The sequence below is a fragment of the Haemaphysalis longicornis genome, unplaced genomic scaffold (genome assembly GCF_048455015.1).
Source record: "Haemaphysalis longicornis isolate Haplotype H1 unplaced genomic scaffold, Haemaphysalis longicornis Haplotype H1 scaffold_8, whole genome shotgun sequence".
Lineage (NCBI taxonomy): Eukaryota > Metazoa > Arthropoda > Arachnida > Ixodida > Ixodidae > Haemaphysalis > Haemaphysalis longicornis.
In genome coordinates, this window is record NW_027526445.1 from 130817274 (window position 1) to 130835045 (window position 17772).

At 47.4% G+C, this 17772-nt stretch overlaps 2 protein-coding genes across 6 annotated transcripts in view; both read left to right on the plus strand.

Annotated features, from left to right (window-relative positions):
• Positions 1–17772, plus strand: part of LOC144149214 (uncharacterized) — a 268987-nt gene that overhangs the window by 67567 nt on the left and 183648 nt on the right. The window lies entirely within an intron of this gene.
• Positions 1877–17772, plus strand: part of LOC144149209 (uncharacterized) — a 273731-nt gene continuing 257835 nt past the window's right edge. Inside the window, exons 1-5 of one of the 3 annotated variants that reach the window (XM_077680742.1) lie at positions 1877–2368; positions 10588–10971; positions 14268–14489; positions 15010–15231; positions 15752–15973. In XM_077680742.1, coding sequence (XP_077536868.1) covers positions 2228–2368; positions 10588–10971; positions 14268–14489; positions 15010–15231; positions 15752–15973 — 1191 coding nt within the window. In that variant the 5' untranslated portion in view covers positions 1877–2227. The remainder of the gene's footprint in view (positions 2369–10587; positions 10972–14267; positions 14490–15009; positions 15232–15751; positions 15974–17772) is intronic. The other 2 variants (XM_077680741.1, XM_077680740.1) reach the window with 2 other exon arrangements.

Sequence of the window (17772 nt, forward strand, 5' to 3'; positions counted from 1 at the left end):
CTCATAAACGTCGTCAAGATTATTCAGAAGGCCTCTGCAGTTCCATTGAACAATATTTTCTCTTCCCATTATTATGTGTTCAGAGCTACTGGAGTGTGACTATTTATGTAGGGTCTTTCGGGGCTTGCACTCTTGGAAGGGGTTTTCTGACCTTCTCTACTGACCTGGACGTCGCAGCCCGTTCCTTCCGCTGCGATGAAAGCCGGAAGGGCTCGACGTCCATGTCGTCATCTGAAGGCAAGGGGGTGCCCAGCGGACTGGGCCCCTTTGACATGGTACCCTTTCGGGTGTTCTTTGCCTGCACTGCCAGTGCCGAAGGCGTTGGGAGCACCCCAGATGGCACAGGCAGTGAGGAGAGAGAGGGGGTCGCTGCGACTGCCTCCGTCTCCATCTCGTCCGGGCCCTCGCGTGTGCTTCGGGCCGGTGGAGAGGGGGAAACGGTGGGTGCAGCAGCATCCCCACCGGACGTGGATGCCACCACAGCCGCTGCTGGCTCAGCGAGCGGTGCGGAGGCGGGTTGGGCTGCCAGAGGCAACCCAGGGGGGGGCGGGGGCGGGACCAAGTCCGACTCGCGGTACTGGGTCCCCGCCGAAACCAGACGCCGCTCCGCCCCCCGGCGAGCTGCGTCGGCGTACCTCCCCAGAGGGAAAGAGGCGAACCTCTTCCGCGCCTCTGGGAAGGTGATGTTTTCAGTGACCTTGATGTTAATGATTTTCTTTTCTAATTGGAACTTTTCACATTTTCTGGAGTAGGCCGCATGTGGGCCCTGGCAGTTTACGCAAAGAAGTTGTTGAACGTTACAGTTGTCAGACGGGTGGTCGTGCTGGGCGCATTTTGCGCAGGTAAGTCGGCCGCGACAGGAGTTTGTGCCGTGCCCGAACCGTTGGCACTTGAAACAGCGCCGCGGGTTCGGGATGTACGGCCGGACTGAACATCGGATGTAACCTGCGTTGATGAATTCTGGAAGGATGGACTTGTCAAAGGTTAGGATGAGGTGCTTTGTCGGTATTTGTTTATCGTCTCTGCGGATGGTTATCCGCCTGACTGCTGTTACGCCCTGACTACGAAGGCCCTCCAGCAGGTCAGCTTCAGATTCATTTAGCAGGTCATACTCGGAAATCACGCCCTGGGAGCTGTTTAAGCTGCGGTGGGGCGTGACTCGGATTGGCAGATCGGCGATGCTGGTTTGAGCAAGAAGTTTATTGTCCTGATCCTGGCTACTGACCTCGACAAGAATTTCACCGGTTCGTTGTTTTTTGGCCTTATACGACCCTCCAACAATACCGTCAAGAAACTTTGAAATGAGAAATACAGACTGTGAAGCAAGAGGTTTTGATTGGTCTACAGATTCCATCACGATGAAGCGAGGATAGTTCTTCGGTTTCGGAGGACTCAAGTTAGGAAGTGGTGGAAAAGAAACTTCGGTGCGGCCCCTTTTCGGGGGCCGATCACGTTTGGGGGGGGGGTTTAGAAAATGCCATATAGCATAGTATAAAAGCAGGGAGACGGGGGTACTTTCTTCTTTGACCTTACCCTGGTAGCCAAAGAGGTCCCGGAGCTCCCTGCCTGGTAGACAGACAGGGAGCCCATCCGCCGGAGCTTGACCTGGGCTCCGACGGCCACCGTTAGAGGTTTCTACCCTTCACCTTAAAAACACATCACCACGGTTGGATCCAGCTTATGTTTGGGGGCTCGGGGTCCGCGGTATCGCCAGTACCGTCACCAAGATTGCTCAAGGTGCCCCGTGCGGGGGGCTTGTCATTACGAGCCTGCACTCAAGGGGGGGGGGGGGGGGATAAAAAGAGTAACCACAGCTTTATCTATTCTTGCAGAGCTTGGTTTTCGAGTAATGAGAGGACCAATAATTATTTCCTTTAGTATAACCACTCCTAAAATTTTCCGTGCCTTGATTGTGCGCAGCTTGTGTCAGCACTGGAAGTGTTTTGACGTGGGCCACTTCATACTGAAGAGCAAGTTCAAAGCTTCCGGAGGCTTCTGTGAACACAGCAGGCTGAGTTAATCGTGCTGGACTCCTGACTTGCTGTGATCTGCCAGAGGAACTGAACGGAACTGCCAGCGATGCTTCCTAGGTGTCCGCGGAGGAAGCTCTGGCGCTGAGGGTGTGCTGCGAGGCCAGCTGACACTACTGGAAAGGCATCCTGTGCGACGTAATCTTTTTGTGCAAGGAACTTGTTGGGCACATTACCCAACCCGAGTGCTGCACCACATGTCTCCACACCCTACTCCAAAGTCCAAACGTCCTTCTTCTGCGGCTGCCAACGGCAGGGGCAACAGTGGTGAGGGTGGAGGGCTGCGTACACCCATCAAGGAGGAGCCAGTGGACGAAGACACTGTGGGCTCCACGACGGTAAGTTTGCAAGCATTGCGCAAACGTCGGAATGTTCACCTTTAAATGTAAAAACCAGTGGGGGAGGACGTTGAAACAGACAGATGGCCGTGCGTTTTTCAGTGCCCAGAACTGAAGCGTCCGCTACGGTGGTTGGCCAGCATCTCTGGCCTTGTAAACTGAACGAACGAAGCGCGCGTTGAAGACAGAAGGAAAAAAGGAGAGAAAAGTGTGGCGAAAGTGTGAGGAGGAGGTTGGTATGCCGAGGCGGCGCGAGGCGCCCCCCGCTGGCGACATGCTACGGGATAATCGAGGGGACAAAGGAGCCGCCGAATATGAGTCCAGAGGGAAGCGGAGGAAGAAAGAATGGCAAAAGTGTGAGGGTGAGGGCAGCATGCCGAGGCCGTGCTACAGAAGCCCACAACGCGCTGCGTGCTGCACGTACATCGGTCCTTCGGCGTCCTCCTCGTTGCGTGGCTAATCCTAACCACGTGTATTATCCGCGGGAGGTTCAAAAAGGATTTGCAACAACAAGCTCGGCGGCGACGTGCTGCGAGATAACGGCAGAATGGCGTGCGTCGCCGTGCGTTCGCTGATCATGCGATCACTTCCTAAGACGTAGCAGATATGCACCGTGACCAGGAAGGCTGCAGTTCGCGCTGCGCACAAATTTCGTATTAGGGAGCATAGTAATCATCCGCCATATTTTCTTCTATGTGAAGTGTCCTCGTCCCATTGGTTTTTACATTTCAAATAACTTGAAACAACTGCCCAGCAATCTTCTTTAGTCAACTACGTTTGCCTTTTTCGTTCTTCTGTATTTGTGGGCGGCTTGACAAGGGCAATTAGCTGCACGCGCGCAAGGTTTGGGGCAGTTGAGCTGGCAAGCAGGATTTGGACAGTTACCTTTTTGTATCGCTTAAATATTAATTGAAGTTAACACACTGACAACTATGTTTGTAGTGTTTGCCCGTAATACGTCACACCTGCTTACTTCACTGCAGCGCGAATTTTGAAAGTTCTATATTTGTGACATTTTGTCGGTTAAATGTTTTGAATGGAACTGGTTGAGTTACCATAGGCTATAGTTCTTTCAAATTGACTGAATTTGTATTTTGTCTTCATGGCCTCTTTAATTGGTAACTGGTAACTTAGTCACGTGTTTTGCGAGTATGTCTCCTTGCATGCAGCTTTAGCATGTCTTAACATTTCCGGAACTCAAACGTCGACTAGAAAATGCAAGTCTTTCGGAAGATGTGGGTCATTGCTTCGGTTCCTTTGTGGCAGACTTAGACAAGATATGGCCCGGCAAACCAAGTGCTGTGGTCATGCCGCAGATTTTAGGGCGCGCCCCACATTTGGCTTGTAGCGTTCATATGCGGTCAGGTCAGGCTGCCGTAAGGTTGGTACGGTGTTTAGAGTGACAGCCGACGGCGCTGCAGCTCGCTGCCAAACCGCAGCAGAGTAGGAGTTACCATTCCGGAATCGGAATGACTGCAGAATCGGTCCACCTTTTCGACATCCCGGAATGGAATGAGAATGGAATGGCAACAATGCTTGGAGGAATTGAATGAATTAGACACCTTTAGCATCGAATGAAATGGGTATTGAGTAGTCTAGATTTTTAGATGAGCTGTATCGATCTTCAGCTGGGAACTATAGCCAAGCTGGTTTTTAAAGCTTGAATAAGCAAACCAGTGAAATAGCGCTACGCGCAGAGGAGAAACAGATAACATTAGGACAGTCGCTTGTGTTATTTGTGAAGCCAGTGACTGACCTCATTTGTTTGTTTGTCCTCTCCGTGGGGCGATATTTCACTAAGTAATCACGAAAGTTATTATGTAATCATGAACCAACAGGCCGAGACTTCCTCGTTAGTCTTATACCCCTGCTACACTGGGGTCCAAATGTCATTTGAACCAAATGTCATTTGACTCAAATGGGTTGCTTCAAATGCCATTCAGAATCCGCCGTGCTACACTACAATTTCGATGGCATTTGAAAGCTTTCACAACTGTTCGCTGTGCTGTAGTGGCGCTGTTGTTGCCCCGTTCCGTTTTCGTACACTAATACAACAATCAAACTTTGGAGCAGTCCGAGACAGTAAAATGGTATTAAATTAGAAGAGACACCAGTTTTGACTCTAAATATGGCTGTCTTGCGTTGTTTTTGTTTGTGTTTTTTGCAACTGGCCCACTGGTTTTGAGAGTATGAAAATTAAATATGTTGATTTCGTATTTTAAGTAAATAAACAGTGAACAAAGTTTTACTAACAACAATATTTTGTTTGTTTTACGTACGGAAGTATTACATTTTTTATTGCCGATCGAAGACGCTGCGTCCGAGAGTGCTGGAAATGGCATTTGAAATCCTAAATGTCTCTCTCAGTGCTATTTGGCTCAAATGTCGTTTGAGCCAAATGGCATTTAAAAGCCTAGTGTAGCAGCACAACTTGGCATTTGAGCCAAATGACATTTGGTTCAAATGACATTTAGCCCCAGTGTAGCAGGGGTATAAATCACTGCAGGGTCATTCCACGCTAAACGTCCCACATTGTGCGCTCGACCATCTCCAGTTATACTATAAAAAATCATGGCTGATCTGTTACGCCAGTAGTTCTCGTAACTGACTTTTGGAGGGGAAAAATGTCTGTCTCTTACAACAATTTGAATATTGTGGTGGCGGCAAAAACGTATACGATGCAAAGAAAAGTTCGCAAAAAGAGTAAGATACGTAGCGTGCGTTGAAAAAATTCCAGTTGATAGAAAAAGAACCGTGATTTCTTGCTACAATTCATTGACAGTTGCTACTGCACCTGAAAATAGGCTTTGCGGTGAAGAAAAGCGATCTGTGAGCAATATTTACATGTTTTCGTACAGCTGTTACAACCTATCTAGAGACAGTGAAGCTGCATACTTTCTCTGTATTGTTAGCGATAACTACAAAAAAATGGGAGCCGGAAAGCGAGTTGAGCGGTAGACAAATTAAGTTTGAAGAATTCACAAAATTGCTCATGTTCGGGCGCTTATTGCGCTGTATGGCGGTCCACGTTAAAATACACGCCTGAACTCATTTGAAAGGGTGTACAAAAGGCATTTATTCCCGAAAGTTTAATCGGAGTACTTTTTGTTGTAAGGGAGAAAATAATTTTTAAAGTTAGCGGCCACCACGGCGTCAGCCGGTGGGCCATAACTTCGCTTCACTGCATCATGTTCCCTCTGCAGCAGGGAGAGATATGTGGCGGCTGCGCGTTTTGGGTTTTTAGGGACGAAGCACGTTAGGTGTTCAGGCTGTCGGCATCTCCTGTCGTCAAACGATGGTAAAAAAACAAGAGTATAATGGATAAAACCAGTTCAAAATAAACTGACATGATTGAATCTAATCGAAACTACAGGGATATTCAGGTTTTAATTACCTTAACAGAAATTTGTTAAATTCTGTCTCTAATGTGACTTCGAACGCCAGTTTTTCTCCTGTAAAGCATACTTCTTGGTATGCTGCGCGTGTGACACGAAGACAACTTACGGTCAGCCTGTCTCTCATTTAATTGCTTGAATCCGGCAGGCCGCTGCTACTTTCTCTAGTTTCGGTTCTATTATTGCGCGCCTAGAGGCAGTGGCGCTGGGGAAACACTCCTCCTCTCATTTTTTTTTTCTTTCCGCTTCTCTCCGGCGTGACTGGGGGCGCACATGCGCGATAACGGTCACCGCAGTTGCTGCCTTGCTGCTTCCGCACGGCGAGCAGCGAGGTCGACGCGCGTTTCATGTAGTGGGCGATTTCTCGTATGTGCTTCCTCGGACATTACGTTGCTGCAAAAGGGACGCCAAGAACACCAGGATGAATCGTAACGCGAAGACTCTTTGAGTGCTGTTAGCAAAAGGTGAGAACGTCGTTCGTATGCCGTACGTGAAGCTGAGCTGAAGGATAGGACTTGTGTCGTGCGTGTGCTGTGCTTGAAGACGACAACCTTGTCTGTGTTGTATTGGACATCGGTGTTTCTCGCCGCACGTCGCGTTCGCGCACGTAGCGCGAATAAAGTGTTCAAGTGATATTCGAGCTGGCGTCTTTACTGCTCAAGCGGCGTGGCCTCGCGCCATCGGAGCTGGGCTTGCCCAGTGAAGGCAGCGGGGTGGCGGCGGCGGTTGCTGGGTGGGAATGGGGGGGGGGGGGACATGGGGAGGGGGAAGGGATCCAACCGGCATGAGAGGGGAGAGCGTTACCTCTCCCCTACGCAAGCTGCGCGCCCTCGCATTGTTGCCATGGCAATTATAACGCCTTCAAGGCCAACATGGCGGTGCGTTGTTAGGGCAACAACAACGCAGTAATGTTTCCCCAGGCTCACCAGGGGAGAATATGCCGCATGAGTCAAAATTAGCCCGGACGCTGGGTTGAAGGCTAAGAGACCGCCTCCTGAATCCGGTTCAATGCAAGAGAGGGCGCCACTGCCTCAACGAGCGCGTGATTACTCCTCCTACCGGGACTTCTCTGACGCCCAATCAGCGTGCGCTGTGTGGCAAGAGAGACTTACAATCTTTGAATACACTTATACACTGCATGCTTCGCCCCTCCTTAGGTTTCACGTTAGGGGAGACGGCCAGGGATTTTACATTATTAACTGCTTGAAGGTGGTGCGGCTGGCTGAACTGGATTTCGGGAGGGTGTCATTGGCAGATGATCATTTGTTGGAGCTCCTTTAAAGGAGTACTGACACGAAATTTCAAAGCTGTGATAACTATGTAAAACGCTTCCTTTTTATCAGGAGATATCTCCCAGCAAGTTTCAACAGCAACAGTTCAGCGAAACATATTTAAAATCCATTTTAATCTTCGCCCGCACGAGAAAGCCCAGAGCGGGCCGACATGACATCATGTGCTACTTGCCCAAACTGCCGACGTCGGGGCTCCCGTGACAAAGCCGACGCGCTGGCTGTGGTTGGCGTGCGCTGCTCGGGCGTGTGTACACGTCATGGTTTTGGGACTGACGTCATGCTGCCCGGGCCTGTGGGGACGGCGAAGACCTCGGCCGGTCTGGGCGCGCGCGTGCGCTCGCTCGCGCGCGCTTCCAGAGAGGCAGCGATGCGGCAAGAATGGTGACGTCATGTGATACATCCTGTTATGGCGGCCGCTCGGCGTTTTTCAGTCGAAACCGAAACTGGCACGAATAAACGACGCCGTAAATGAATGTTTACGCTGCGCTCGACCGTCTAATCTGTCATTCTATGATTAGTGGGCTGGTAGGCACGCATAGCAGCGAAAAAAACGTAACACGAAAATTTCGTGTCAGTACTCCTTTAACAAAGTCCTCAATGCTGCGTTCATGCAGGTGTTACAGATGTAGCACGACAGGCTGGCCTTGGTGCATTTAGGAGGCTGCAGCTTTCACCATGGTCGCCGACATTGGGGCTTTGGCACTTTGAAGGTCTGGGTGGCGCAGTAAGACGTGAGCCCAGCATTTGCAGTTGTCAACTATATAGGAATTCCGGTATATTGCAGTGAGCGCAAAAGTTGACCATGCTCATCTCGGTGATTAATTATTGAGAAATGTCACTCCAAATAAAGAATATTTAGGATAAGCTTGCCTTCAAGTTTGTTGAGTAAAGCTAAACCACCGGTGGTTAAACAAAATCACGGAAACCCAAGTCACAGTTCTTGGTGTGCAGTCACTCCAAATAAAGAATATTTAGGATAAGCTTGCCTTCAAGTTTGTTGAGTAAAGCTAAACCACCGGTGGTTAAACAAAATCACGGAAACCCAAGTCACAGTTCTTGGTGTGCATTTCTCGGCTTTTCTCGGTCTGAAATAATTCGTCCACACAACACGTAACACTTCGGAGTAAGCGGCCTTTGCGTAGCGGGAATGCGTCTAAAATAAAAATACCTCTTATTTCAAAGGATCTGTATATAAAGAGAAACCCACAAGCAATATCTCGTCCTGTGGCATTTAGCCAGTGGTATTTAATATAAAAAACTCCACAAGATTCATTTATCATTTCAAACGAACCTACCTAGTCCATTTCTAAGCCAAGAAATAAAAGTGCTCTGGAACTTTCGGCTCTTACCTTCGGAGGTACAGGAGGGATAAAAAGAAATATGAAGAGCCTACAGCCTTCAACGTATGGTAAGTCGTACCGCCTGACATCATGGTCGATAAACTGCGCACACGCGCAGTTCTTATACTTTGCGAGGTTGGCCTACTCTAAGGGGAAGTGCTTGATGAAGAAGCGACGCCGGTAATTTATTTTGAGGCACATTTGCATTGGAGGTTTCGCGCTCCATTGTTCGTATTTCTTTTAACCCCCCCCTGTACAAGCAGCTGTCGATACAGAAGTACTGGCATGTCGACTATGATGTCTCTGTTCCACACTTGGAACAACTGGGTTGGTGTCTCCAAGCAAGCTTTTTGAACGTGTCCAGCCAATGCGCAAACCTGTTCCTTCCCTGCCACAAGGCACCTTGCCCTAACCTCACTAATTGCCAGGTGGCGTCATCCTTCAAGGTCTGTCGTTTCCGCTTTTACTGACTGGCTTCGTCTGCATCACCATAGAATGCCAGATGATGTATGCGGAATCACTGCTGCAAAGCTGGCAACATCATTAGAAACCAACAAAACATGCGGCATCGCGACCTGCGCTGGGCCACACCCCTCCGCTGTTGTGCAGGGACCCTGTGTGCAGTAAAGCGAAATTACGGCCTGCCAACTGGTGCCGTGGGGGCCACTCACTTTAAAAATTATTTTCTGCTTTACTATAAAGGTACCCTCATAAACTTTCAGAGATGAATGCTTGTTGTGCACCCTTTCAAATTAGTTCAGGGATGCATTTTTACGTGGACGACCGCACAGCATGATAGGCGCCTGAACATGAGCAATTTTGTGAATTCGTCAAGCGTAATGTGTTTATCTCTCTGAAACTATTCGCTTTGCGGCTCGCATAGTTTTTTTTTCGTAGTTACCGCCAACAATATAGACAAATTATGTGCAGCTGCATTGCGTCTAGACAGCTTGTAACAGATGTACAAAAATGTGTACATATCGTTCACAAACGCCGCTTTGCTTCACCACAAAGCCTAGTATCTATTTTCAGATACAGTAGCAACTGTCAATGACATATAGCAAGAAAACACGGTTCTTTTTCTTTGAACTGAAATTTTTTCAATGCACTCCATACGTTACTTTATTTTTGCGAATTTTTTTCGCAATGTAGGTTCTCGTCACCGCCGCGAAATTCAAATCGCTCCAAGAGAAAGAATTTTTTTGCCCTTCAAAATTTTGTTATGAGAGCGCATGGTGTAGTGAAATGATCAGTCGTGATTTTTCGAACTGTAATCAGATATGGTCGAGCGCATTGTCTGGGAAGTTTGGCGTGGAATGGCCCTGCAGTGTAATTGAACTGCCCATCATTCCAGGAGTGGGAATGGGGTAAGTTTTGTCATTCCAAAGAATTGAAAGGACTGCAGACCGCGGCACGTTCAAATTCCCTGGAGTGGAATTGGAAGCGGGGATGCCCATTCTGCAACACCTAAGCCGTGGCTATAGGCGGACAGAATTCATAGTTTTCTTGCTTGGTAGGGTCTATTGGAAGTGTTTTTGTTGTGTAAGGGTCATAGCTCTGGGATATATGAAAGACAGAAGTTTGAATCTGGGTCTTTTATGGCTTTTGTTTTGTTGTGTAGTTTGTCTTTTCTTGTTTTAATGCAGTATTTAGTTCTAAGCCTTAAATTATCCATTCTGTGAGGTCAGATTACGTTAGGTTGGGCCAGGCAAGGTAATGTTAGGTTGGGCAGTGTTAGGGCGAGTGAGTGCTTTAGATTAGCAATCTAAAAGCGTTGAAGAGAGCGAAGCAGTGCCGACGCGCTTGGCGCTAGGTGAGGAAACACAGTCGGACGTCGCTTTAGCGGAGCGCTCCTAGTGCTGTCAGATGGCACTGTATATAGATACACCATAAATTTCAACTTCGTGCAGTGTTTGTATTGAACGGAAAAAAAATTGTCTCTAGTTTGTGCTGAGATTGCAATTATTGGGCTTGTATATTTGTCTAAAACAAGAAAAATGGTGCATTAAAAATCCGCTTCAGTGCTGCTGGAAAGAAAGGCCTAACAATAAAATAGGGAATGTAAGCTGCAAGTGCTGCCAGTGTTGCAAGCTGTGCTTAATGTGATATAAATTAGGAAAATAGAGCAGAGCTTGGCCGGAGAGTATGGCTTCTAGAAATCCCTTCGCCTGCACCTTTCGAAATTCTTGCAGCCTATGCCATCATCGGGTGACGCAAGGACCGGCCGTCGCAGCCTTGAAGAGGTCCTCGAGCAGCTCAAGACTGATTATTCTGAGGAGGAGATTCTTGAGCTCTTGCAACACGTCCCCACACCAGTCAAAACACGCCTGCCATCAACTCCTGTGGCAGAAAGTACGACATCGACATGTCCGAATGATCGGGGAGAAATCCCCGGTTCTGGTGCAAGGGGTGCGAGGCTGTCACCTGCAAGAAGCGTAGCATCAACAGCTTCAATTTGTTCGACGACAGATGTGATTGTTCTGGATGTTCTGGACTCGGATGAGGAAGAACTGTACAACGGAAGCGGTGCCGAAGTGACTGCGTCTACAAAGACATTGAATGCATCAGAAGAAAAGGTATGGATAGGCTTTTCTTTTTTCTCTATCTTTCTCTTTCTCTCTCTGTTTTCAGATGCTGTCAGCCTCCGAAAATTTGTAAAAGTTCTGTCGACTTTTCGGTCTTGGCTTTTGTGGTGCATGGTGGGCTGCATACCAAAGTTAATGCAAACTTGTTTTTTTTTTCTTGTTTAGACAGTGTCTGCTTGATCTCTTGGATTCCAGCGACCTTTATGTTCAGGGGGATTAATTGTTCCGGTGCTGCTAGTTTTTACAGCTCTGCTTGTTTTCTTGGATGACAGGCGACCTTTATGTTCAGGGGGATCAATTGTTCCAGTGCTGCTAGTTTTTACAGCTCTGCTTGTTTTCTTGGATGCCAGGCGACCTTTATGTTCAGGGGGATCAATTGCTCCAGTGCTGCTAGTTTTACAGCTCTGCTTGTTTTCTTGGATGCCAGGCGACCTTTATGTTCAGAGGGATCAAATGTTCCAGTGCTGCTAGTTTTACAGCTCTGCTTGTTTTCTTGGATGCCAGGCGACCTTTATGTTCAGGGGAATCAATTGCTCCAGTGCTGCTAGTTTTTACAGCTCTGCTTGTTTTCTTGGATGCCAGGCGACCTTTATGTTTAGGGGGATCAATTGTTCCAGTCTGCTAGTTTTTACAGCTCTGCTTGTTTTCTTGGATGCCAGGCGAATTTATGTTCAGGGGGATTAATTGTTCCGGTGCTGCTAGTTTTTACAGCAGCTGAATGGAAGGGTGTAACAGGATTTTTGCAGTGTCCGCAGACTTCGAATAACTATTTTTTCACTTTCCGATGCAAATTTGCCAGTGATACCATCAAGTTTGGCGTAATTTTATCTAACCAAAATGCGAAAAAAGCGCAAATGGACTGTCACTAGAACAGAAATAGTTTAACTGGGGTGTAGAACCAACCATTGCAGTTGCGAGGCTGAACTGCGAGGCTCCAATTGGCTCCAGGCCATAAAAATACTGGACAAAAAATACCGGAAAGGTTCAGGCGGAAGCTTGTGCGTTAAATAGGTGCTTAAAGGGCTATTGAAGAAAAGTTGTCCTCGTCTTATCTCTGCCTGCATTCTGCAGCTAAACTTGTGTACTAATCCATTGTTTAACTATCCACTGTGAGCGCACAGCCTTATTTCACCCTCAGCAGAAACGTCTTGTGTCGTTTGCTGCCGCCGCACTGACTGCTGCAGTGACGTAATGTTTCACTATCTGTTTTTCTGCTATCTCAGCCTTCGAGGTTTTGATGTTCGCTGATTTCGTGGTTCATATTGAGTTTTTGTTTGTCTGTGCGTTGGTTCTGCTAATCATTCTAGCAATCTACTAAATTTAATCCTGCTTACCTGTCGGTGAGTTGTGTAGCTGATGTCACTGAATTGGCGGGGATGGTGGTGCAAGAGAGACGACACTTTAGAACACACTTTTCTTGCCAAAACGTGAAGGAAGATCACATTAACGCGGCTGATTTGAAGGTAGCAAAGCTTTACGCGACCTTCACTACCATCATGGCAGTTTAAGACGATTTCAGCTGGTTTGCGTCTTCGCTGCCGCAACGCCTTTACTCCATCATTGTTGCTATAACGGCCGGTGAAAAAGAAGGAAATGTAAGAAGCAGAATGGACGTATGGAGAGCGCACACCTGAACAGAGTGATGAGCTGGGCAAGTTCGTATGGCATCATTCTGGACAACAGTGCGAAAAAAGACGTGGACGAAGGGAACGGACAGGACAGCACACTTAAACTAGGCGCCCGCTGGTGCAGCGTGTACCCTATCTCGTTTCCTGTTTCGAGCAGGTGGTGTGATTCCTCTTCCCACAGCCACAGCCGAGTGAGTAAGCCGTTTGACTCTCGGGTACTAACTCACGATCGCTGTGCCATTTGCACCATTGAGTGCCAAACTATTGGGCCAAACTTGTTTATCAACACTATCCTGCGCTGAACCACCCCTATTGTGCCAAACGTTTTTATCGGTGCTATCCTGCACCGCAGAGCCGAAACTGAGCCACGAGATACGACTGCCATGATGCCTCGTGCACAAAAAGTTGTCTGAAGCAACGTGTTTTCTGTTTCAATGCGGGTATGGTTTGGTTTCATCACGGCATCAAGGTAGCTATGGAAGTTAGCTTTTGCTTAGCTGTAGGGTTGCAGGCACTACGCGCCTTCTCTGCCTTCACTTGGGATTTATTTGCGTTGCTTTTGTGCAGTTGAGTGTGCTGCTGCCGGCCGCTGCGACACAATAGAAAATGAGCAAAGGCGAGTGAGATGTTTTGTGTCACATCGCAAACAGATGGAAAACAGAATAATATTCTCATGAAAGGTTGCAATTTATATATAGGATGTGAACATATAGGATGTGAGGATATATATATAACATATATAGGATGTGAGCGTAGCTGCATGTATTGAACAAACAGGGTCTTGGGACGCTTTGCCCTCGCTTGTTAATTTGGTTCGCCCTTGTTGTGAGGTACTCATTTTCGCCTGCGAACTTTGGGGTTAGCTTTGCTAATGTGTAAGATGGTCCAGAATTAATTATGCTTTCTAACACGCTCACACTACATCGTCTACGGTATACGTTCATGAACTCTTGCAACCCCGTGATGGCCAAAGACAAAGCAATGTTCTACTTCGCATGCAGTGAAGCCGCTGTTCGATAGAAAAACTGCAAGCAAACGCCTTGTTTTACGGAATGCCGCCGTGAGTTCTCTTAACACTGCCGTCTACCAGACACGAAGCGAAGCGTGTTATGTGATCCCCTTCGACTCTGCGCATGAGGTTTATGAATGGTGATAATATGGCGCTTTCACTGGGGCCGAAGGTAGATATAACTCCGCATATTGTAAATTTTCAGATGAAGTACAACAACTGCGTTCCTGGTTCGGAGGAGGTTCTGGTACACAATAGAACGTCTAACATAGTAGATAAATATATTAAACTTAATTGGCAGAAGGCTGGCACAGGCTGCTGTGCCAGCCCCCTTCTTTTTCTTTCCGTTTCAAACCTGCTCCAAAAGGCCTTTCTGGCTGCTCCAAGCGTGCCACAAAAGGCAATTTTGCCTTTTGTAGCACGCTTGGAGTAGTGCAACCAAACCCATCAACCCTATTACACCACTGACTGGGACTCCTTTAGCAGTTGCTGAAAACAGTAGAAGCAGTGTTCGAAGTGAACCCGTAGATGGCAGGGGCTGCGTGCAGGAAGTGCCGGGCTTGTACCCACACCAAAATGGAGTCTCGTGCCTGGAGGGCAGGAAATAGGGGGGATTTTCAATGCCTTCGTCCCCGACTTTTTCTTTGCAGCCTCCTTTGGGGCGGACAATGGTTGTTCCCAAAACAGAGCCCCCGGAGTTCATGGAGCCGGACAACAACCCGGCGAATGAGTCGGTGGGCAGCGGCCAGTACAAGTGCGCTACGGACGGACCTTCGTCTGCTGCCAGCGAGAAGGTTGGCTTGTCGGAGGATTGCCGAAACAACGCCACCGCAACGGACCTGTCCACAGTGGTCGAAAAGAAGCAACAGCAAGTGAGGCACTCTGCACATCACAAATTCATTGATCCCAGCAATGGCATATTAACACTTCTAAATTCAATATTAAATTTTCAGATGAAGTACAACAACTGCGTTCCTGGTTCGGAGGAGGTTCTGGTGCACAATAGAACGTCTAACATAGTAGATAAATATATTAAACTTAATTGACAGAAGGCTGGCACAGGCTGCTGTGCCAGCCCCCTTCTTTTTCTTTCCGCTTCAAACCTGCTCCAAAAGGTGGCTGCTCCAAGCGTGCCACAAAAGGCAATTTTGCCTTTTGTAGCACGCTTGGAGTAGTGCAACCAAACCCATCAACCCTGTTACACCCCTGACTGGGGCTCCTTTAGCAGTTGCTGAAAACAGTAGAAGCAGTGTTCGAAGTGAACCCGTAGATGGCAGGGGCTGCGTGCAGGAAGTGCCGGGCTTGTACCCACACCAAAATGGAGTCTCGTGCCTGGAGGGCAGGATATAGGGCGGATTTTCAATGCCTTCGTCCCCGAATTTTTCTTTGCAGCCTCCTTTGGGGCGGACAATGGTTGTTCACAAAACAGAACCCCCGGAGTTCATGGAGCCGGACAACAACCCGGCGAATGAGTCGGTGGGCAGCGGCCAGTACAAGTGCGCTACGGACGGACCTTCGTCTGCTGCCAGCGAGAAGGTTGGCTTGTCGGAGGATTGCCGAAACAACGCCACCGCAACGGACCTGTCCACAGTGGTCGAAAAGAAGCAACAGCGAGTGAGGCACTCTGCACATCACAAATGCATTGATCCCAGCAATGGCATATTAACACTTCTAAATTCAATATTAAATTTTCAGATGAAGTACAACAACTGCGTTCCTGGTTCGGAGGAGGTTCTGGTGCACAATAGAACGTCTAACATAGTAGATAAATATATTAAACTTAATTGACAGAAGGCTGGCACAGGCTGCTGTGCCAGCCCCCTTCTTTTTCTTTCCGCTTCAAACCTGCTCCAAAAGGTGGCTGCTCCAAGCGTGCCACAAAAGGCAATTTTGCCTTTTGTAGCACGCTTGGAGTAGTGCAACCAAACCCATCAACCCTGTTACACCCCTGACTGGGGCTCCTTTAGCAGTTGCTGAAAACAGTAGAAGCAGTGTTCGAAGTGAACCCGTAGATGGCAGGGGCTGCGTGCAGGAAGTGCCGGGCTTGTACCCACACCAAAATGGAGTCTCGTGCCTGGAGGGCAGGATATAGGGCGGATTTTCAATGCCTTCGTCCCCGAATTTTTCTTTGCAGCCTCCTTTGGGGCGGACAATGGTTGTTCACAAAACAGAACCCCCGGAGTTCATGGAGCCGGACAACAACCCGGCGAATGAGTCGGCGGGCAGCGGCCAGTACGAGTGCGCTACGCACGGACCTTCGTCTGCTGCCAGCGAGAAGGTTGGCTTGTCGGAGGATTGCCAAAACAACGCCACCGCAACGGACCTGTCCACAGTGGTCGAAAAGAAGCAACAGCAAGTGAGGCGCTCTACACATCACAAATGCATTGATCCCGGCAATGGCATATTAACACTTTCACGACCGCAGAAAACTCGGTTGTTTTTGGGTGTACCAGGAAATATTTTTTTTTGCCACAAACAATGAGTGATGCTGTAGTGTAAGGTACAAAATGATAGAGAAAGAATAGGGCTTTCCAACAGTAATGATTTCAAACAACATATTTGTTGCAAATATAATAAAAAGGTAACAAAACTAGAAAACTAACAAAAAGAAAAACAAAATGATAAAAACATCAATGCCACTTTGCACAACGTACACATAAAACATTTTGAAATATCAAATTTTAACATAAGGGCATTAGAAAGTGATGCTGCAGAAATGAGCTCTCTAACTACAAATTTAATTTACATGCATACAGTTATATAAACACTAGTGCCTATCTGTTATATTTGGGTGTTTCAGGAAATATTTTTTGTTGCCACAGAAAATAATTGATGCTAAAGTGTAAGTTATGAAATGATGGACAAAGAATGGGGCTTTCCAACAGTAATACTTTCAAGCAACATAATTATTACAAATTGTAAAAAAAATTAACACAGCAAAAAAGTAGTAAAAGAAAAAACAAACTGATGAAAACGTAAGTGCCAAACGTTAGTGTCATTTTGCACAGGGTACACATAAATTTTTTTTGAAATATACAATTTCACCATAAGGGCCTTATAAAGTAATACTACGCTCTGTAAATACAAAACGTATTTACATACATACAATTATATAAACACTAGTGCCTACCAGTTGTTTTTGGGTAGTCCAGGAAATATTTTTTTCTTGCACAGAAAAAACCGAAGGATGCTAAATTGTAGGTTATGATATGATAGAGGAACAATGGGGCTTTCCAGCAGTAATAATTTCAAACAACAGATACATTAGAAATTTTATTAAAAAATTGTGAAAACAAAAACGTAACAAAAAGAAAAAAACGATGAAAAGCTCAATGCTACTTCACACACGGTAGACATAAAAACGATTTGAAATAAACACTTTGACCATAAAACGCTTGCAGAAAAATACTGCAAATATGAGCGGTGTAAGTTCAAGTGTTAGTTACACATAAAAATATAAATATAAATACGAACAGCCATGCGCTGCTCTGGAGCGCTATGCCAAGGTCAACTCCGGGCTGTCTTAGTGGCGAAAACTCGACTCTATGTGCTGTCGGTGCGAAATGGTCTTGCCCGAACAAAGTCGACACCCTGCTGATAAGGGCTGTGGCCTTTAGAACAGGGCCGGATCTGTTTACAAAAATGTGCGCCTGCCCAGAGAAGAAAGCGAAACTCAAGGGCGCACACTTGGTGATGGTCCGGGGCGACTTGACGCACTTTCGCGTACCATAGGAAAGTCTGACGAATCGAAGTGATCTTCTGTGTCTGTGCTGCTACCGTCATGCACGGATTCAACCTCAGTTACATTGGAATCCGTCAAAATTCGCCGTTCGCGCGGAGCATCGGCAAGCGGCGGCGACGCCATAACTGAAACCACGCGATCTCGTCTCCCCGCCGGCGAAGGACATTTAAATACCCCCCATGCGGCGGAAAAACGAAACTCGAAAGTGAAACTGATAAAATACTTCCTCCTTTACCTTTTATGGTGTTAGTGGTCCAGAAGCTCTCGGAAAGTGCCATAATTTGAATTTGTATTTATCGATAGCATGCTATCGATGGGAATAGGCGCGGTCACAGAAGTGTTAAGGAATCAAACCCGGTCATGTCGAACCATTCAGTGTGATAGATTGAATAATTCGATACACCTGAGCTCAC